General features: G+C 42.5%; 1 protein-coding gene across 1 annotated transcript in view; it reads left to right on the forward strand.

Annotated features, from left to right (window-relative positions):
- The window catches only part of LOC149289951 (tetratricopeptide repeat protein 27-like), a 154,354-nt gene that overhangs the window by 57,848 nt on the left and 73,548 nt on the right, over positions 1-22,958 (forward strand). Inside the window, exons 9-10 of the mRNA XM_089490160.1 lie at positions 2,863-2,996; positions 7,918-8,030. Of these exons, the coding sequence (XP_089346286.1) occupies positions 2,863-2,996; positions 7,918-8,030 (247 nt within the window). The remainder of the gene's footprint in view (positions 1-2,862; positions 2,997-7,917; positions 8,031-22,958) is intronic.

The raw sequence follows: 22,958 nt of genomic DNA on the forward strand, positions 1-22,958 counted from the left end.
TCTGCATCCAAAAAAAAAAAGACAGTGTTTAAAAGCAACTCACTGGCGCCCCCTTTCAAATGGCGCCTATGGCAAGAGCCATAGCTGCCATACCCTAGATACGCCTCTGGTCAGGTTATAGCAGGCCCTCCATATTCTAGTTGTCATTTCTAATGCACGATGTATGATTGTACCCAAGTAATAGTGAAACAGTGATGCATGCATTAAGGTTTCTATTTAATTTAAGAAATATAATTTTAGTTTATTGGCTAGCACTGATTGGCTAGCATAATGTAAACCTGAAATTCCTTCATTTTAACATGCTTTGAGTCACTTTGCACGACAGGTACACTTTAATGTGGAAGAAAGGAATCTAAGTATATATAAAAGAGACCTGCAGAAAGGCCATCATAATGAACCTACAGCTTCTCTTAAAACAGCACATCTATATGGTCTTTTACATTTAACTTAAACATCTATCATATCTCAAATCACAGTGAATACCCCATTGATGTGGTAAACACTGACTAGCTGAGCTATCCCAAATCTCTATTGAAACACTGTGTTATGGTCAATTAAAACCATCATGTAACGATAATTATTACCTGTCATTACGACATTGTTTTTTCACGTTTTATTTTAAATTGACCTTCAACATCTTGCTACTCGTTTGATGACTTCAGGCTGAGGAGTAAGGGTTGTGTTCTAATTGCTAATAAAGATAAGCGATGCTGGCTTGCTATATATACAGGCCATCTTTTTGTAATGAGATCCCAATTACATGATCAGCCTTGCTGATTCAGAACGCGGCTCTGCTCCAAACGAGTCTCGCGTGGCACTGACCTGCGAGATCTTCAGGACCCTGGAGAGGCATTTGGATAGTTTCAGCTGGGCTTAGTGATACATTAGCTTTTGATTCTGCCGTCGCAACGTGTTTGCACCTGTCTGATCGTAATTAGTCAAGACAAATAGCACAATCAGCTAAATGTGCACGTTATGCTTATTTAATTTTTACTGTAGGTAGATGAAGATTTATAGACGTAGAGAAAAAAAAAATAGACACCGTTAGGGCAGTGCTCTATCAGCAATACCATCTCCCTTATGAAGATTTTCAGCACATACTCCCACTTGCGACATCTCTGATTTACTTATTCTGGCACCGGCTCTTTTCTGTCCAGCTTAACCAGATGATTAGCTCAGATTTTATTCCTGACAAGACAGTACAATGTCATTGAGCAGCTCCGTAGCTTATGCTTCCCCCATCTACCAAGCGGAACAAGCCTTTGCTACTCTGTTAACTCTTTGACCACCAGAATGTTGAGCACACATGTATGCTCTTCTACCTTGGGTCCCAAAGGGAAAAGCCTTTAAGAATTTTCCTAGTACATAATCTATTCTTCTGTTAGCAATTTACTCAAGGAAGGGTATTTAAAGCTCTGTACTCGTTATCAATAAAACCAAACCTAAGAAATCTAAAATTGGATTGTCAATGGGGACACCATACTTTTTTGTTCTTCCATAAGGAGAAAAGACCAGAAACTGATCACTTCATGGAGGTGTAATTTTTGCTGCTAGTCACGTTGAAGACAACATAACCCCTCTGTTGTAAGTAAGGGAACCAAAGGTCTGCTTTCACAGATCACTGGTTAGCGACTATAAAACCTTTATGGTGGCAGCGGTAGAATGTATAGGCTGTTGAATCAGAATGAGGCTACTTTAGACTTTCTGCTCTTTAAAGGGCATCGTAATGGCTTCCATCACATCAGTGATATTACTTTTGTGGAAATTATGCAGTAGCATTTTGTGAAATGTGCGGCTACTTGCCCCAAAGCCATACACCAGCTTAGACTACAGGAATATTTGAAAACCATCGATAATAATGTCACAATAAATCAAATTGGAAAGTAGGATATTTCTCCGTTAGCTCTTTCGCTGGGAAATATTTTGTTTATGATTATAATAATGCAGTCAGGGAGACCATTTATGCTATAAAAAAAACAAACCTAAAACGACAAAAAAAACCCCAAAAAGGAAAGAGTGTGCAAACAGAAAATTGACAACGAATTATTGAAATTGAATAGTAAATTAGTACAAAGTAGGCATTTGTGAATACGAGCTGCCCAGTCCTTATATATGTTCTTACTTTGTTCCGAACGCCTGGGGTTTTGCCAGCCTTATGATAATTCCAGGGCGTGATCCCAGCTTTAACGGAAGTTTTTTGACTCTTATCACACACACCACACAATACTCCTTTCACCTTGCACGTCATTTCTTAACCTAATTTTCCCTATGCACTCAAGACTTCAGCCCCATTATCTGTCTCTGCCACCAAACATTAGGGACAAAAAAAAAAGAGCAATCATGCCTCAAAGTGAAGCCGTTGCCAGGAGCGTTTTTATGGTTGCTATGGTGCTTGCACCGCTTTTCACTTTGTATCAGAATGGCTTTTGTATCAGGATTGCTTTTCCGTTTCTTTAAATGTATACAAATTGTTTGTAAATTGTAAATTCTTTAAAATATTATATACAGACAATTGTTTTCCTCTTATATGATATGGTGTTGTCTGTGTGTACAACTTGCATAAATAAATGTGTCATTACACTGTGCCGGGGTGAGCTGTATAGTACATATGAGTGGTTCAGGGGCATAGTGACTAAATACCGTGTGGCTCAGTCCAGATCTTGCGTGTATGGTGGCTACAGATGCAGTCTGTCCTTGTGTACCGTACATTCAGCTTTTTGGTTTTGAACTGGTTAAGATTGCCTCGGTGGCGCCTAGTTTTCTTCCTGTCTGTAGCGGATTGTTCTGCAGAGAAAGCTTGATGCAGGAACTGTTCCCTGACAGCCAGAACATGAATGTGAAATGTATCTTCATTTCCTCTAGGTGCTTTGGGAAAACGGACGCGCTTTCAGGAAAACCACTTGGCTCAGCTTGTTCTCGATGTGCAGAGGAAAGGGGACTCCTTCCTACGCAACGGACTGACGCCAACCCCGACCCCTGTAGAGAGCCTGCCAAAGGTAGGAAAACACACGTGTGCCTCCATTTTCATTAACCCCTTAATTACAACGCAAATTATTGCGCCAGTGGGGGGCCGGTTAAAAGTGTGTCACTGTTACTGCTATGTCAAGCAAGGCTTGGGCATCAGAAAACCCTTTGGCTTGTACCATAACTCTCTTTACCCATAGCCAGACTGTTTCTGGTAGAGGATTATGGGAGTGGCAGTCTAATAATTAGAGGACTTATAGTTTATCTGCATTAAACAGACAGCCAGTGTGTTTCACTGGTATATATATTCCTGAAGACCCCATTGTAAAATAAGGTTTAGTTAGGTTTCGGTACTCAGTTTTCATTAACTAAAAGCACCGACCAGAAAATGAAAATTGCGTCTTCACCCTTTAACGCCTTTGACTTAGAAAGATATAAAAGGTTTAGTTAGCAGCCAGGCTGCAATGGGTTTGTGAAATCAACTATAAGACCTGCAATAATTCTTCCAGACACAGACAGCATTAGCGACAGTGCCACAGACACCCAGAAGACACTTGCCAGGAAATATAAAGGGCAAAGTCTCTTGTCTTTGTTTCTGTTAACAACGGGGTCATTTCCTATTTCCAGATGTATTTATATCATTTATTTGGGGACTTTTTTGTAAATTGAATGATAAAAGGCATAATTCTGTAGGTTATTTGTTAAGATAGTTCAAAAAAGGAAAGAGGAATACGTGGCTTCAGTCTTGCTAGAATACTTCAAAGATACATATTTTGTTTTGGTTTTATTTTATTAGGTTAGTGGCAAATGCCAAGCTATAATAAAATGTGACTTTCCCCCCACATAGGCTACACCATGCAGGTTGCAGAGGCATGTTCTACAAAATAAAGTTAAACTAAAACAAAACATTTCATTTCATTTATTTGTGGCATTTTTTTCTGCCCATATTTCATTTTTTGTATGGATTTTATTAAAGATACAGTAAACCTGTTCTCCTTTCATAGTTATTTAATGTCAAAGCTTGAAACTTAAAGAACAGAAACAGGTAAAGTAAATACATAGATACTGGCTATCTTAGGCTAGGCATCTCGGGAATACTGTAGGTTGGTTACTATCAAAACCAACACGTTTGTAGTAATAGAACATAGAGAGATTCTGAACAAGTTTGTTACTCACGGGCATTCTGAAAAAAAACACTGAGAAGATTTGTATCATTAACATTTCCTATATTTAAAAAAAAATCAGAACTTTATCACAGGCAAGTGATTATTATTCTTATAAATACACACACACACACACTTTTTACCTAAAAATACCAGTTGCTATTTTGTGATAACAGCTAGATTTAAAATGCTAGCTTTACCCATGGCCATTTTTTGTTAACAAACTACATTAACATCTGCAATTCTACAAGGGTTGCTACTACCCCATCCAACAATGTTTCATTTTAATAAGAATAATGAAAGCCCTTTTGGTAAAATAGGATTATTCATTGATGGGTCTTCGCAGTTCACAGCGCATTTTACAATTATAGCCTTTTTCAGATCCTAAATAACTATAGATCTGCAGGATGTAAGCTTCATTGGTTTCAAGTAAGCTGGGAAAATTGGTTTTCAGTTGTTCACGGTTTACATCCTTCTCACGGCATTAACCAACTTATCAAACTCAGGTTATGGTGGCTATATTCCCTATAATAGGATTTTATACTTTTATAAATGTATACATTTTGCACACTTATAATGTATTCAAGTATGGAGAGAAACACTTTAAAAAACATTTTTTAGCCCCTTAATGACAAAGCCTGTACATGTACTGGCTCAAAATGCATTGTTTTCAATGGGTTTAGGGACCGCCCATTGTCCTTAAGGGGTTAATATATGCAATGAGCACTTGGAAATCCCAGTTATAGACAGACTGTTTCTAGGTATGTGATCTCACTCCATGCTCAGTTTAAAGGAGTCAAGTACACTAAATAATGATATCTACGTATGTAATACGAGTATTACATTACATTTCTACCAGCTCTAGAGTGGATAAATTTCAACCCGTTGTATAAATAAGTTTTTGCAACAAAGAATTATCAGCGGACCCTACTTGCAGCCAATTATAGACCAAATTTTCCTTTGGAAGTTCAGCCACACATGCTTATGAAAGGATAGTATCGCCTATCTGCATTGCGCAATTGTGTGTATTTCTTACAAGCAACAGTGGTCAAAGTCTTCAGATGCACCTAATCTTTTTGGAATCTTTAAGAAAAATTTAGATTTGATGTCACTTGGCACACCGATACACACTGAGCTTTGAAGACAACCTGAACAGGACATACTTAGTGCACCCAATCCCTATCAAAGATCTGTTAAGGTCTTGAAACCTTATGCGACTTTACATGTTTTTATATCTTGACCCAATAAAATGCATCAGTTTTGACTATAGACTCCAGGTTAAATTCATACTGCAGGGTATATCAGTATGTTTTGCGAGTTGTAGCTAACCTCGTTTTATGGTAGGTAGTTTGTTTTGTATATAGTGTTTCTTAGTGTAAAGTGTCTCATTTTGCTTTTTTGGCATGTGTTTTATTTTTTGTCACTGTTAAAATGTTCAGATCCCAATGTACATACACAGAAAGCACTCCCGTTAATTTTTAAGAATCGTCACATTTGCAATGAAAACTTAAAAAGACCACACAACTATCATCTGACGGCTGGATTGTTCTTTTGAAGTACCCACCGTAAAACTGCCCCCTTATGATGCCCGGTTGATGTTTTAAAAAAAAATTATGAGATCATGCACTTAAGAATTCTACAAATAAGTTTCTATCCAACATTCTGTTGAGAGTAAAACTAATGTATGATGATTATGTGGAAGGGTCTTGCTACTCCCAAACAAATTATTTGATTGAAATAAGATGTGGAGAGGGAACTAACAGCATCAAAGTTTCAGAAATATAATTTCATGACAAATGAAAAGGGTTGGGTTGATCCAGACTTTGCCTTTTTATCTCCCGTGAAACATCGAATCATGTTTGATCTTTTGCCCTGTCTTATAACGAATTAGTAGAGGAGAGAATAATGGATGGCTGTTTGAAGGTCATATGGGAATAAGAGAGAAATATGTATTCATCAGATAAGAAACAATATTATAGAGGACAATAAACGGGAGGGAATACAGTAGAAAAGTAACAGGTGAAATGGTAGCTATAAATCAATAAAGAAAGAATATAAGATTAATATCAGCAGAGAGAATATGTACCGCTTACATACACAGAGACTGACTTGCGTGACTTAGAGATTCAAGTAGGAGATTAAATTAGTGCATTACACTAATGGTTGCGTTTGATCAAAGCTAATAACTTTTCATAAGGCTATATTGGGAAAGATTTAGAAATGGAAGAAGAAACCTCTAGGGGTCCCAAAAGCCATTTGTGACCCTACACGTTTTCTTCCCCGTGTAGTCACAATAAAATGGATCTAAGGGGAATTATCAAAAGCGACTAAAAGACACCATATTGCAGGGGCGTCCATCGTGTGGCCCTCCAGCTGCTGCAGGACTACATCTCCCATAATGCTCTTTCAGCTAAGGGGCTGGCTGAGGAGTATGGGAGATGTAGTCTAGTATGGACTAGGGGCCATATTGGATAAGATATCTGTGCCACATGACTGTATGTTTAACCTGTTTCTGATGGAATGGTTAATATATCACTGCATAATGGATATTTACTATGCAGATATTTCTTAAGTCATCTCAGAATTACCTATGCGTTATGCAGGGTCAGCTCAGTCCTTCTTGCAGGACCGGCTCGCTGGGGTTGACCCTGCGTAATGCATAGCGAGGTGAGTAAGCTGAAATGGTGAACTGGTATGGTGTCCGCCTGGGGACCTGGTTTAACCCCCAAAAAATGTTGCCGACCTCCCAGTCATGGATTATCTATTCTGTCCCCCCATAAACATTGTTGGTCAGCACTCACCTAGTCAATATGTATACATCTGTAACAGATGCCCTACTTGCAGATGTTGCTACAGATGACAAAATGACATTAAGTAGAACCATTGTGATGCAAAACGACCCACCTTCTGATCTTAATCCTCACACGTAGCGATGTATATTCTGTATAAAAAAAAAATCATTTTTACAGTGAGAAGGGATGGGATTGTAATTATTGTCGATGTAAGATATATTGCTTAATTTACCTGGTTTGTGGACCAGCAAGTAAATGCATAAGGAACAGGATTCAAAGTACAATACATTCCATACGTTCTGTACAATCATTTGCATGGAAAAAAGCACAAATAATTAAAATAGGTGTAGTCAAAACAAAGGGATGTAATTTAAAGGGACACTCCAGCCATCACATGCACTTTAATGTTTTGAAATCGAAAGGTCCTTTTAAATGTTCATGATGTTCATCGGCTTCTGCAGAATCCCCCATATGCATTTGCCCCTCCAACAAAATCTGTTCTTCTGTACATCATTTTGCTGCATTGACTTGAAATGTTTAAAAGGGTCAAAATGGTATAATTATATTCAAATTCACCTTGTGTAGAGTGAATTAATTATTGGCAGGTAGGTGAACCATGCAACGCATTCACATAATTATCTACAATGAAACATGGACTGGTGCCTGACGCACCACAATAACAAAACATTGATAACGTATTATGGTGATTAAGAGGAGATACCTAATCACATAGAGACTTTTAGCAGCTTTGGTACAGCATTTTACCTGTTAGGGCTGTAGAGCGCAGACAGATGAGCATCTATGAGTGATTATCCTTTGTAGAAGTCTTGCGACATTTTGAGTGCTACGTATTTGCGGCCCTTTCTCTGACTGTGTACTGCGTTTTTTGTGCTTAGTTAATCCTTAGACTTCTTTTACCATTTAACGTATGCTGTATTTAAATCATAGCCTGACTTTTTACATGCACCTTTAATTATGATTTTTTTTCTCCCTTACAGAGCCTCGAATTACAAGATGACACCATTTTAAATAAGGTCAAATTTGCGGATCCCGATCAGTTCCAGATGCCTGACCTGTGTGCGGAGGAACTGGCACTGATCCTTGGAATTTGGTAAGTAACGTGGATGTGCAATCGGTTTTAGGTGATTCCAACCAACTTCACTGTGCATTATGAAAGTCAATTTAGGCAAGCTTGTCTTGTAGCATGGGCTATGTTAGCATTGCATAATACATAGTCATATACCGTATTTGCTCGATTATAAGACAAGGTTTTTTTCAGAGCAAATGCTCAAATAGGTCTGACTATGAGCAGCTGCAGGGGACCTGGATCCTCCTGTCTCCCCCCGCCCGCCCCACTTACCGCTACTTCTGAGTCCCCGGTGTGTAGCTGGGGCAGCGTGTAGATTCGCGTAGACAACTTCCGCTGCAGCAGGAAGGAGGTGTGGCTAACAGCGGGGGTTGTCTGCGTCCATCGCGCAGACCTTCCCCGGCTGTCAGAGATCAGAGTTCCCCGCACTGGTGCGGGAAGGTCTGCGCGATGGACTCAGACAACCCCCGCTGCTAGCCACGGCTCCTTCCGGCTGCAGCGTAAGTGCGTGGGATCTACACGCTGCCCCGGCTACATGACAGGGAAGTCAGAAGCACCGGTAAGTTTGGGGGGGGGCGGGGAGTGTTAAATGGGGGGCCGAAGGCATTCTGGAGGCAGAGTGCTCTGTGAAATGCCTTTTAACCCCCTTAATGCCACTCTGCCTCTAGAAATGCCTTTTTAACCCTCTATACGCCACTCTGCCTCCTGAATGCCTTAAACATCCCTATATGCCACTCTTCCCCATAATATGCCTTTTAACCCTCTAAATGCCAGAGTGGCATATAGGGGTATAAGGCGTTTCTGGGGCAGATGTGCATAACTGGGGGGCAGGTTTGAAAATAGAAGGAAATAAAACCAAAATATTTTTCTCAATCATAGCTTTTATTTAAAAAAAATAGTTTAGATGAATTAACATTTACTGGTAAAACTTTTTTCCTATAGGGTCGTCTTATATTCAGGCTTTTTCTTTTTTTCCTAAATTAATATTCAGATTTGGGGGGTCGTCTTATAATCGAGCAAATACGGTATATTTTTTTAAAGAGATTTTATTTAGTTTTCAGAGGTAAGTATAAACATGATAAAGTACATCAACATCCAACAACATACTTTAACCTTAAGCTTCCCTGGACATAATACACAGTTATAACCGGTGGTGTATACTGGTGTATGCCTCTGCTCCAAAATTGGGGGCAAGCTGCCCTGTGCTTACATGGCCTAGTTGGGGAGATGCGATATCAATCTTGTAACTGGCCGAGTTAGACTATGGAGATTTGTGCCTAACTAGTATGACCGCTATAGTAAATCTGTCTTCGCACATACTTCTGGGGATCAGAATATGATGTCTCTGTGCTCAACAGCATGGCCAACAGTCGCTATTGTTAGAGCTAAGGGGCATCTGGGGTGCTGCGATAGGTAAGGCGTAGGGCAGCCCAGAAACAAAATACACCACTGTAGTTAACTCTGATGATGAGAAATCGTCCTTCGTTAACAATGCGTTATGCACGTTCAACTCAGCCCTTCTTGCAGAGGAAGTTTGCCAGTTATGGCCCTTTGTAGTTTATAACAATATTTTTGAGCTTTTTAAAGCTCCTATTTTAGTGGATAACTCCCATTAGTTTGAAGAGAATGCATGCTTATTAAAGCATACTGCATCTTCGTGATACCCACCAGCTAAAGCCAATGTTCATTAAAACCCCACGATTAAACATTTTATGGCAAACAGTTTTCTTAATTATTGGTAGTGTGCTAACATTTCTATTTAGAATATTTTCCCAAAATGTTTGCATTTTGAATGAACACAGTAGTGAAATTCATAACTGCGGATTTCAGTATATACTTGATACCTCATCTTTTGTCAGCCCTAAGAACAGCATCTTACTGGCTTCTCGGAATACTAGGTTAAATTTGAGTATAAAACATGGTAAAAATGATATAAATCTATAGTATAGTATAGTAGGTTGAAAAAAGACTTCAGCCCATCAAGTTCAACCTTTCACACATACCTAGTTCTAAATTTGATCCAAAAGAAGGCACAAAAAACCCTACTTGGGGCAATTACCAATTCTTATTGTTTTAACTGTGAAGAACCCTTTCCTTTGCTAATGCTGAAATCTCCTTTCCTCAAGTCTCAACTGATGAACCCCTTGCATTGTTAAATGTCATATGTAATTTGCGTATCAAAAAAGTGCATTATCAATCATCCCGTATTCTAAATCATTGATATTTAATTATTATTTTAATATTATTGTTTTATATAGCGCCATCTGATTCTGTAGTGCTGTGAAAAGGGTAGACAGGACATAAGTAGTATATAACATAAGATGTATACAAAAAACAAAAACTGTCTGCGCTTCTCACCCTAATAAAGTTGGCAGCAAATATATAAACATAATATAAATGAGAGGTTTTGGTTATATGAATTGGCCAAAGCATAATTAAGCTCACCCGCCACGTCAAGGCACACTCTCAATAGGGTGAGAACCTACTCTCACCTCCTACATAGTGGGCACACAAAGCAGTTTATACTGCTACCAAAACCTTATTAATGTGTTGGGGGAGGTGCAATTAAACGTCCTCCCTATTAACCCCTGGACAGCAAGCTGCAACCAGACTGATGAGGAGCCAACAACCTCAAATATGTACAAACAGGGAAAAGAAGAAATGTCGGTGCGCTAAGCTAGTCACAGGCTCAAATAATACAAATGTATAATACGAGGCCTACCAAACAGGTGTAAGCGTGCTGCAAAAGCAGTGTATTGGCTGTACAATTTATTAGGGTAAGAAGCGCAGACAGTTTTCGTTTTTTGTATACATTGTACAGCCAATACACTGCTTTTGCAGCATGCTTACACCTGTTTGGTAGGCCTCGTATTATACATTTGTATTATTTGAGCCTGTGACTAGCTTAGCGCACCGACATTTCTTCTTTTCCCTATAACATAAGATGACATACAGAAACAGCAGATGAGGAGGGTTCTGCTCAAATGAGCTCACAATAATTAGCAATGATTATCAGGATTATTTTCATTTTATTTAGAATTACAAATACCTGTTCTAGATGTCACTGTTAGGTTTAAATACATTAGTGGCAACGTATAGGAACTCAGATGAGCTGCTAAATGGGACATCTCTCACCGTCCCCCCCTCATGCTCTTAAGTAAAACACAGACACTTAATGCGTTTTCCAGAGAGGCCTAATCTGTTCAGATGCAACCTTCGCTTTCCACACGCCTTGAAATATATGAAGTGTTAAAAGAGGAAAAAATAACCTATTTATCATGGACCCAAACATGCCTTTTCTGTTCGGAGTTCCCTTTTGATTAGGAGTTTTCCATGTGTTCACTAAAATGGAATAAGCTGTGGCTTGGCAGGAGCCTAGGTATGGATTTAATTATTTAGCCTTGGGTTATATAACCCTTTTCGCTGTTGCTGTCTCACTATTGGGCAATGATGTTGCATTCACTCTTTATGTACCATAGGACCATGCAAACCACTGCAAAAGAATATATTGCTCATCCCCATTGGCTATGAGTCACAGCTCTACATAGCAACAGAGCCCATGGGAAAACTGTTTTTTTCCAATTTAGAAATTTCTTGCATGACTGCAAAGGAAGCAATCCTTCTTCTCGTCTTATGCTGTGCACCTTAAACACCAGCCTTAAAGGTCACCTGTCAGGCTACCATAACAAGGCACCATACAGATTCATCTTTGTGGTTGGGCATGTGCTAGCACAGTGCTGTTTTTTTATTTTGGGTCAGTAATTTAGCATGTTTGTTATGCTATATCTTTCTGTGATGAAAGCTAGGTAGCAATAGATAATCTATTAACTTAAAAACTACAACTGTTTTCATTAGTTAGCTATTTTGCGAGCACATTAATTTCCTGCTTTAGCTAGTATAACTGACACTAATTGTACCTTGCTGAAGTCCACTTACAACTTTTTGAGGAACATCTTGATGGTTTCTGACCACAGTTTGGCAGCCTAGGCATTCAGATACAGCTCTATACTGCTGAAGGCAAGGTGATTGTTTGCTTCCACTTCACCAATCACTTGGGACTCAGGGGCTAATGTAGCCAAGTTGGTCCCGTTATTCCCGTTGTGTTACTCTTTTCCAACATGTTAAATCTCAGGGCCCACCTATGGCCATGTGAATGTTTAGCTTGTTTGATCGTAGCTGGCACGATGTTAGGGGAAAGAGGGTGAAACATAGCTAAATAAAGAAAAGAGAAACACAAAGGTGAAAGGGAAAATAGAGCGAAGAAAAAAACGAGGAGGGGGCTTTGCAGAAGCTGTGAACTCAAGCCTGGCATACCATGTGACACCATATGATACAGTATGCACCATGTTTAACCAGTTCCTCCATTGTCCTGTTTAGCTGAGTCGGTGTCCTATACCACGTTGCCAGTACTTTGTATGCTTTTTCCTGTACTTTGGATGCCACGAACAGGTCATGTTTGCAGATTGTTTGCAACTGTTGCCTATTCAACGGTCCACCTTGCAATCTTCTCAGCGGTCCACAAGCTCAAAGCCTGTCAAGTTCCTAATGAGATTGTGTTTCCCTGGCAATGAAGCCAGGTACTCATCCCTTTATATGACTAATATAGATGGAAATATTGAATTTGTGGAAAAAAAAAATATTAAAATGAGTGAAAACTTAGAGTAAGATAATGTGTGATTGTAACAAAGTCGGTACAATCACCGCACCAAAAGCACACCAGCAAACAGAATGGTAAAAAAGAAAAGAATCAAGGTGTTGCAATGGCCCAGTCAAAGTCCAGACCTCAATGCCCACAAACCTCAATGGACTGGAGCAACATTGTAAAGAAGAGTGGGACAACGTTGTGAGATACTGATAAAGTCATACAGAAATTGATTACTTCAAGTTATTGCTGCCAAAAGTGGTTGTACAAGCTACTGAATCATAAGGTGTACTTAGTTTTTCACACATGGCTTCTCAATTTTCGGCTTTATTTTTGTTGAATAAATCATGACATGGCGTAATATGTCATGTGTCGTTGTTCATCTGAGGTTGTGTTTACCTAATGTTTAGACCTGCTAAGGAACAGATAATTGTTTATTTCTTTTTCATACGACTGTATATAAGGAGGCTGTGTCTTTAATTTTGAAGACTGAAGTAATGACCTGGACTTGTTATTAATAGCATAGTATTAGCCATTCCATTCAGCTCATTATTATTATTCCACTGATCTGTTCAAAAGCAGGCATGTCACAACTTCTGTAATTATAGTTTATAGTCCGGCATAAGCAAAGCATTTGGTATTAGATGTTCCAAGACATAGTCATCCAAACAGGCAGGGTTCAATGTATCTGGAAGAAAAAAAAGTTGATTAACAAGAGCTATTAGACTGATTTTACTAGAATGAGTTCCGGAGGACACTAGACTCCTGGGACATTAACTAGTAAGCATCAAATTCCCTATATTCAGGGGCATAACTAAAAACCACAGGGCCCAGTGTGAAGACAGCTGGTGAGTGCCACCTTTGCCCAAGCATCTTATCAGTGCCATTCTAACCCAACACCCTGTCACGATCCGGGACGGTCTCGTCCCGAACCGCAGCGGAGCCATTCTCCCGAGTACCTGCGGATAGCGGGTACTCGCCACTTACCTTCCCCGGTGCCCAATCTTCGGTGCCCGCGTCCGGCGGGCACTCGGGGTCTGCTACTCCCCATGCCGCCCCTCCAGAATAGGGAGGAGGAGCACGCACACATACCACGCCCCCTCCCTCTCTCTATGCCTCAGTAGAGATCATGCTGCATGCACAGCTCCACGTCATCAGCTGGGGGCGGGGCTTGGAGAGGCGGCAAGTTTAAAACCTGAGCACTGACACTCATTCAGTGCTCGGTTGTTGTTCCCAGCTGAGCTGTTCCCTGCTGCATATTGAGTTTACTCCTGTTTTGGTTTGTTCCTGGCTACTCTGATATCTCCACTCCTGACCCGGCTTGTCTGATTACCCTCTCGTTGCTGACTCGGCTTGTTCCTGTTTACTCTGATTTCTCCACTCCGGACCTGGCTTGTCTGAGGATCCTCCTGTTGCTGATCCATTGCCTTACTCCTGACTACGTTACCTTCTCCATTCCTGACCCGGCTTGCTCAACTATTCTTTGGACTCTGTCCGAACCGTTCCTGTTGCTACCTTTCCTGCATACTGGATTCCTTACCTGCATTTACCAACAGAAACATTACATAACAACCGAGCCCTGATGGAATCCGCAGGTTTGGCTGAGGCTGTGGCCGCACTTACCCAGCAAATGGCCGTGTTTAATCAGTCACTGCAAGATGTTCAAGCAGGACAGCTTCAGATACGCCAGGAGATGCACCAGAGGCAAGGCAGCTCTACCGCTCAAGGCGATCCTTTCTCGGCTCCTTCTATGGCACCTGAATCCATGACTCTGCAAGGAGCATTTGCACCTGAACCTCAAATTCCTATGCCTGAACGTTTCTCCGGTGACCGTAAGAAATACACTACTTTTATGATGTCTTGCCAAATTATGTTTAATTTAAGACCACGTACTTACTCATCGGACTATATAAAGATCCATACGGTTATTGCACTATTGTCAGATGAACCTCAACTTTGGGCTCACCACCTACTTCGTAGTAATAGCTCTATTTTAGAGTCATGGGGCTCCTTCCGCCAAGCTATGGACGCTCTCTATGAGGATCCCTTCCGATCCACTTCCGCTACCAGCACCCTACGGGCACTTAAACAAGGTAAAAGACCTGTGGAGGAGTATATTGCTGAATTTCGTCGGATCTCTATGGAGACATCCTGGAACGAACCTGCACTGCATGATCAATTTCGGTTAGGATTGGCAGAGAATATTAGGGATGAACTGGCCCGCACCAATATACCCAATTCTCTGGATGAGTTTGCTAACCTAGCCATTCAAATTGACCGTAGGCTACGGGAAAGAAAGGCCGAAAGACAAACCACCTCCTTCTCAAATTGGTCGTCCATACGGCAGACAGTCAAGGTAACCCCTAAGGACAATGGGGAGGAACCAATGCAATTGGGCCTCATCAGGGGACCTCTATCAATGGCTGAGAAGGAGCGTCGCCGAAGCCTGGACTTATGCCTGTACTGCGGAGGTAAAGGTCACTACGCCAATGAATGCGGAACCAAGACACGTTCCCCTAAGGGTAAGCAGAACCCTCGGTTTATGCAAACTAACAAGAGAGCATCCTTACACTTCTCCAATCACTTATCCCTTTCAATATCTTTACAGTGGAAAGACGAACCCATCAACCTTTTTGCCATGATTGATTCTGGTGCCAGCAGTAATGTTTTGGATGCTGACCTCATACAACGCCTGGGAATGACCACCAGGGAGAAGACATCACCTATTTTTCTTCAATTGGTAGACGGAAGCCCTTTAAAGACTGGTCCTATTACTAAAGAGACTGTACCTTTATGTATGCGTATTAGTCCTACTCATATGGAGGAGATTATATTTGATGTGGTGCCTTCTCCTGTTTTTCCAGTCATATTGGGTCTACCCTGGTTAAGGACTCATAATCCTGTTATCAACTGGGAGACCGGTGCTGTACGGTTCACCTCTAATAAATGCTCACAACACAATCAACCCTCTTTGTCTCTTAATGTGGCTCATGACTTTAGTTCACTGCCTATACCTAAGATACCACCTCAATACTCAAGATTTTCTGATGTGTTTGAGAAAAAAGGAGCTAATGAACTACCTCCCCATAGGGAGTATGATTGTCCGATAGAATTGTTCTCCGGTGCTCCTATTCCTTTTGGTCGCATCTATCCAATGTCTGAACCGGAACTAGTTACGCTCAAGAACTATATCGACGAGAATCTGGCCAAGGGATTTATAAGACCCTCTACATCACCTGCCGGAGCAGGTATTTTCTTTGTTGCTAAAAAAGATGGTGGCCTTCGCCCCTGCGTGGACTATCGCGAGATCAACAATATAACCATCAAGAACCGTTACCCTTTACCTCTAATATCTGAACTTATGGAACGCGTTCGCTCTGCCTCTGTGTTTACCAAAATCGATTTACGAGGAGCCTACAACCTGGTCAGGATTAAGGAGGGACACGAGTGGAAGACTGCGTTTAGATCACGATATGGTCACTTTGAGTATTTGGTGATGCCTTTTGGATTATGTAATGCTCCTGCTACCTTCCAACATTTTATGAACGATGTATTCAGAGACATGTTGGATCAATTTGTCGTTATCTACCTGGATGATATTTTAATTTACTCAGAATCTTTACCGGCCCATCGAGAACATGTATCCAAGGTATTGATGCGTCTCAGAGAGAACCGATTATATGCCAAACTTGAGAAATGCGTTTTCGAGACTCAATCAGTGGAATTTTTAGGTTTTATTTTGTCTCCTACAAGGGTCGAGATGGATCCAAAAAAGATAACCACGCTCCTTCAATGGCCCCCTCCTACAGACAGGAGAGGAGTTCAAAGATTTGTGGGTTTCGCTAATTTCTACAGAAAGTTCATCAGAAACTTCTCTAAAGTCATTCAACCAATCACATCACTCACGTCCATCAAAAGGAGGTTCGTTTGGACTGAATCTGCACAAAGAGCATTTGAGTTTCTAAAGGAGAGATTCACTTCGGCACCCATATTGATTCTTCCGGTACCACAACGACCATATGTACTCGAGGTAGATGCGTCTGATTCTGCGATAGGAGCAATCCTCTCCCAAAGAGATGAGTCAGACAACCAACTTCACCCAGTCGGATTCTTCTCTCGTACACTTAACCCTGCGGAAAGAAACTACGGGGTAGGGGAGAGAGAGATGCTGGCTTTGAAACTGGCACTGGAGGAGTGGCGACATTTATTGGAGGGTACTCTTCATCCCATCACTGTTTACACGGATCATAAGAACATGGAGTTTTTTAAGACTGCCAGACGCCTGCAACCCAGACTTGCCAGATGGTCTTTGTTCTTCTCCCGCTTCCAGTTACACATTACATATAGACCAGGTTCCCGTAATACGAAGGCTGATTCGTTATCCCGTATGTTCGAGAGATCCACATTACCCTCCCATGACGAGAACACTGTATTACAATCAGGACATTTTCTAACGCTAACACGTTCTCTATGGGATGAACTTCGTTCTCTCTCCTCCCACCTAAATCCATCTGATTTCCCTCAACTACAGTGCCGAGGAGGGTTGTACTATCACAAAGATGCAATTTACACTCCTCCTGAAATACGTCTTACGATATTGCAACATTTTCATGATACCCCTGCAGCTGGACACGGGGGCATCACACAGACTATTGACCTAATTCAAAGAACCTTCTGGTGGCCTGATCTCAAGGAAGACGTTTTTAAGTTTATACGATCCTGCAATATATGTGCTCGTTCCAAGGGTTCTCACCATAAGCCTGCAGGTTTTTTGTGTCCTCTGCCAGTACCGGTGCGGCCATGGTCCGACATTTCCATGGATTTTATCACGGATTTACCTGAATCTAATCAACACACCACTCTTATGGTGGTCGTCGACAGATTTTCGAAGATGGCTCATTTTATTCCTGCAAGACACTTACCCACATCTGAAGAAACAGCTACCTTTTTTGTGAAAGAAATTTTTCGTCTTCATGGTCTACCTGAAAATATTGTTTCTGATCGAGGAACACAGTTCACGTCACGAGTCTGGAAGGCTTTTTGCGAGGAATTACACATACAGCGTTCTTTATCTACTTCATTTCACCCTCAGAGCAACGGACAGACAGAACGAACGAACCAAACTTTAGAACAATATCTCCGTTGCTTCACGTCTCACCTACAAGACGACTGGTATCAACTCTTACCACTGGCAGAATTTGCCTACAATAACCATATTCATTCCTCGATACAGATGTCCCCCTTCTTTTCTAACTATGGCTTCCACCCTTCCATGCTTCCTGGCTCCCCCATCTCCAGTGCAGTTCCTGCTGTAACCAATCAGATCTCGAGGATGACTAATATTTATCGGGACTTACGTACCACCCTTATCAAATCTCAACAACGTTACAAATTCCAGTCGGATAGACACCGTAGTGTCACACCTGCATACAAACCTGGGGACAAGGTATGGTTATCCACTAATCACCTCAAATTAAGTTGTCCCTCCAGAAAACTAGGACCCAGGTTCGTGGGTCCCTACACAATCCTACGAATCATCTCTCCCGTGGCAGTTGAACTAACGCTCCCCCCTTCTATGCGGATTCACCCAGTATTCCACGTATCCCTTGTGAAACCATGGATTGAGAATCCTTTTCCAGGTAGACACCCAGATCCTCCTGCTCCCATCGTCGTCGACGAATCTGATGAATATGAGGTTGAGCAGATTATGGACTCCAGAAGATACAGGGGTCGTCTCCAGTACCTCATAAAATGGAATGGATACGAAGTGAATGAAAATTCTTGGGAGGATGCCAGGGAAGTACATGCCGATGAATTAGTACAGGACTTTCATTCCCTTCATCCTCACAAACCAGGTCCTTTGAGAGCCCGGAGGTCTCTCTTTAGGGGGGGAGACTGTCACGATCCGGGACGGTCTCGTCCCGAACCGCAGCGGAGCCATTCTCCCGAGTACCCGCGGATAGCGGGTACTCGCCACTTACCTTCCCCGGTGCCCAATCTTCGGTGCCCGCGTCCGGCGGGCACTCGGGGTCTGCTACTCCCCATGCCGCCCCTCCAGAATAGGGAGGAGGAGCACGCACACATACCACGCCCCCTCCCTCTCTCTATGCCTCAGTAGAGATCATGCTGCACGCACAGCTCCACGTCATCAGCTGGGGGCGGGGCTTGGAGAGGCGGCAAGTTTAAAACCTGAGCACTGACACTCATTCAGTGCTCGGTTGTTGTTCCCAGCTGAGCTGTTCCCTGCTGCATATTGAGTTTACTCCTGTTTTGGTTTGTTCCTGGCTACTCTGATATCTCCACTCCTGACCCGGCTTGTCTGATTACCCTCTCGTTGCTGACTCGGCTTGTTCCTGTTTACTCTGATTTCTCCACTCCGGACCTGGCTTGTCTGAGGATCCTCCTGTTGCTGATCCATTGCCTTACTCCTGACTACGTTACCTTCTCCATTCCTGACCCGGCTTGCTCAACTATTCTTTGGACTCTGTCCGAACCGTTCCTGTTGCTACCTTTCCTGCATACTGGATTCCTTACCTGCATTTACCAACAGAAACATTACACACCCTGTCTCTGCCATCTTTGCCCCCAGCTTGTCAGTGCCCCCAAACAGTTGGCCTGTGCCATAATTGCCCCCAAACAGCTTGTCTGTGCCTTCTTTGCCTCTCCACCCCCTCTAACATGCACTCTGGTACATATATGTAAACACACACAAATTTATACATACTTATTAACACACATACACACTAATTCTAACACACACTCACACCATTTATATATACACATATTCATGCACACACACAAACACAACAGGTACACATCCATATTAACACACAAACACTCATGCTCACACACGCTTCCACGTACACATTGATGCTAACACACAAACACACATTCATGCTCATGTATACAAATGCTTTCACATGCACATTCATGCTCACATAAACTTTTACATACACATTCATGCTCGCATACATAAAAACATTCATACCCCCAGCACCCCCCCTTACCTCTTCTGCAGCTTTTGGTCTGGTGCTTGCACACTGTCCAGAAAAAAGTAGGCGAACAAGTAGTTAGGCCACTGCCTAAATTGTATGTCTGCTGACTTTTCAACACTAGAGGGGTCACTTTCCAATGTTTGCAAAGTTTACAGCCAAGTGTTAACGATACAAGGGAGGATAAGGTCCCAGTCTGACTTTTGTGAGTTAACGTCTTCCTTTCTGTACCATTTGCGTTACAGTTGTCCTCTGTTTTGCATGTAATTTTCTGCCAGTAATATGATCAGTTTTGATCTGTGAAGCATGCAACGTATGAAAGTAAGGAGTCTTATAATTTCAAAAAAAAAGAAAGATATCTTTTTACTGCTTGTTGACAGTCAAAAGTTGGTCTAACTCATCAGTCGGATTCTGGATGGTAATATTCCAGTACTCTAAACATTTGCCAATGTGCATCAAGGCCAGATTCACAATATAAAGTATTTTAAATGCAGGACTTTAAACCATGGATAGCAGCCCCAGACATTGTTTGGTACTGTTAGCAGTTTCTGGATGACAGGGTTATGTGGAAAAATTATAGCCACATGCCAGTTAACGTTTGTACATAATGGAGGGGAAAAGGTGACTAAGTAACTTCACTGTGCAGTAACATTAAAAACAATTCCTTACATGTCTAGATATGTTATTTTACAAAAATCTTCAGCATATGGTACGGCCAACAGAAACTATTTCATGATGTAACTTGATAAGGTTACAAAGGACTCAGGGAAATGTTAAGGCTTCAAAGTGATCTATTAATGAGGGCTCAGGTGCAAGCTAATCCTCTATTGAGATCTTTTAGGAAAAGTTCAGGTCGAGTTAGATCCATTAAGTAGAGCTCATATGCAAGACAAGATGTTAGAGAGATCTATCAAGAAGAGCTTTGGTGCAAGTTAAGACCTTTGAGAGATCTGCTCAAATGCAAGTTGTTTGGAGATATACTGAGCTCTTTAAGAATTGTATCTCCACATAGCTTTTACTGACTTATGTGCTTAATACAGTAATCAAATACATGGAGTACATTATATGACCAAAAGTATATGGACAACCCTCCTAATTATAGAGTTTAAGTGTTTAGATCTAATTGATTTTAGACAAACATTGGCAGTAGAGTTAGTCTTACTGAAGAGCTCAGTGACTTTAAATGTGCCTCTGTCATAGGCTGCCACTTTTTTTACATGTCGGTTCATGAAATTTCTGCTCTGCTTGATCTGCACCGGCCCACTGTAAGTGCTGTTATTGTGAAGTAGAAGCATCTAGAAGTGTGACCGACTCGTCCCTTCAGGCACACCGCTGTGGATATTATACAGCCCAACCACCTGTTCCCCTGGAACCCAGTTTCTATGTTATACCCCTTTTTCCTATTGCCCCGACCCAGAAGCTGCCCTCTGCCGCCCACACCGCCAGGCCCAGTACCAGGACATACAGGTTTTACTTTTGGAACTGCTGGGCGGCTAGAATAGCCTGCCCCACTATGTGTACCAGACAGGATTATCTCCACAGGGTGCCCAGCCAGGGCTCCAGCTTGACTATTGGTGGAAGATATCAGAGGCTAATCCCTTTACCTCCCCTATTGTTCCTGGGAGACCTGAATCCCCCAGCTAAAGGGGGCGGTTATGTTACTCAGACTTCTCATTCTGTGTGTTGATGTGATTATGTGGATATATATACCTGTGTCTGTGTACAATAAAGGGTTCTTAATGTTATATCCTACACTGAGTCTCGGCTAGTGACTGGGAAACCGGGTAAAGTGTGTGTGTGTCTCGGGCTAAGGGAGCATAAGACAGCGAAGGACTAGCCAGATCCGTGACAGTGGTGGCAGCAGTGGGATTGCTCCTAGCTAAACGGGACATTCAAACCACTACCAGGACCAAGAAGCCAAGACAGAGAGCACCCTACGAGGGCATGGACCAGCAGTATGCTAAACTTAAGCGGAATACTTTGAAAGAGCTCCTGGAGGCTCGTGGAAAGGTTGCCAGCAACAAAACCAGGGGTACCCTCATTGCGGAACTGATGGCGGACGACCAGGCTCAAGCCCGCCCTGTTACCCCAGCAGACCAGGATGAGTTCCAGAGGGACGTTCTGTTCCGCCTGTCCTGCTAACGGGCCCATCCGCCCGCAGAGATAGTGAACCGGGTGCTAGCAAAGGTGACTACGCTAAGGTATCCCCAGCAAGCACGTTCTTCAGGGGAAAGAGATGAGATTTCCCACTCTGAGGCGAGTAACCGCCGAAAGCTCCCCTATGCAGCCTTCAAATCCTTCATCGAGGCGGAGGGGGACATCGAAGGATATCTCCAAGACTTTGAGCGGCAATGTCTGTTGCAACAAGTGAGAGACGCAGATAAAGTAACCATCCTCGCCAGCAAGCTTACTGGCCGGGCGGCTGAAGCCTACCGAGCAGTGGCCGACGAGGACTGTAACAACAGCTCAGCCGCAAAGCAATGGACCACACGCACTCACAGAGTGGGGCTGCCAAGTGCCAAAGCGCATAGCAAGTAAAAATCTCATGTCCTTTGAAGCATCACTCACGACATCTGAAAGTGACATCAGCACACATGGACTTTGGATAGGGGGCCACGGAGCAGACTTTGGATAGGGCACCACGGAGCGGACTTGGTCCTTTGGCAGACCACAAGGCTGGAACAAGGCCCACAGACTGGGCATGGGACTCACGGCAGTGCACATCGAATACATTACGATGCAAAGGCTCAGACTGAACGGCAGAGCAGGTATATAAGGGCAGGTCTACCCCTAGGCAACATGGCTCATCTGATCAGAAATTAGAAAGGGTGGCCACTAGTGGCTGCAGATAGGCATGACAGTAGGTATAGATATTACATAGTCCTGGCTGGCAGGGTAGAATCCTGACATATTACCGTATTGGCTCGATTATAGGCCGCACCCGAATGTAGGCCGCACCCTAAAGGTTAGGTGCTTTTGTGAAGAATTTTTTTTCTAAGTAAATAAAACCACTCAGTGGAACAGATATGCTGCCACTCTGCCCCCCCCCGAGATATGCTGCCACTCTGCCCCCAAGATGTGCCCCCCGTCCTCTAGTCTTACCGGTGCAGACTCCCCAGGGTCTTGCGGGGGACATCTACGCAATACGCGTATTCAACTTCCGGTGCCGGCACTTCCGCCGTGGGAAGTGCCTGCATGGAAGATTGTTAGCGTACATCACGCAGACGTTCACCGGCTGCGGCGATGCAAGCATAAACAACCTGTGCAAACAGGTGCTTTAACAGTCTCCCTTGCTGGGACTCCCCCGTGGGAAGATTG

This window comes from Sceloporus occidentalis, unplaced genomic scaffold (genome assembly GCF_023333645.1).
Source record: "Sceloporus occidentalis isolate IW3139 unplaced genomic scaffold, rSceOcc1.0.p SCAF_42, whole genome shotgun sequence".
In the NCBI taxonomy this organism is placed as follows: Eukaryota; Metazoa; Chordata; class Lepidosauria; order Squamata; family Phrynosomatidae; genus Sceloporus; species Sceloporus occidentalis.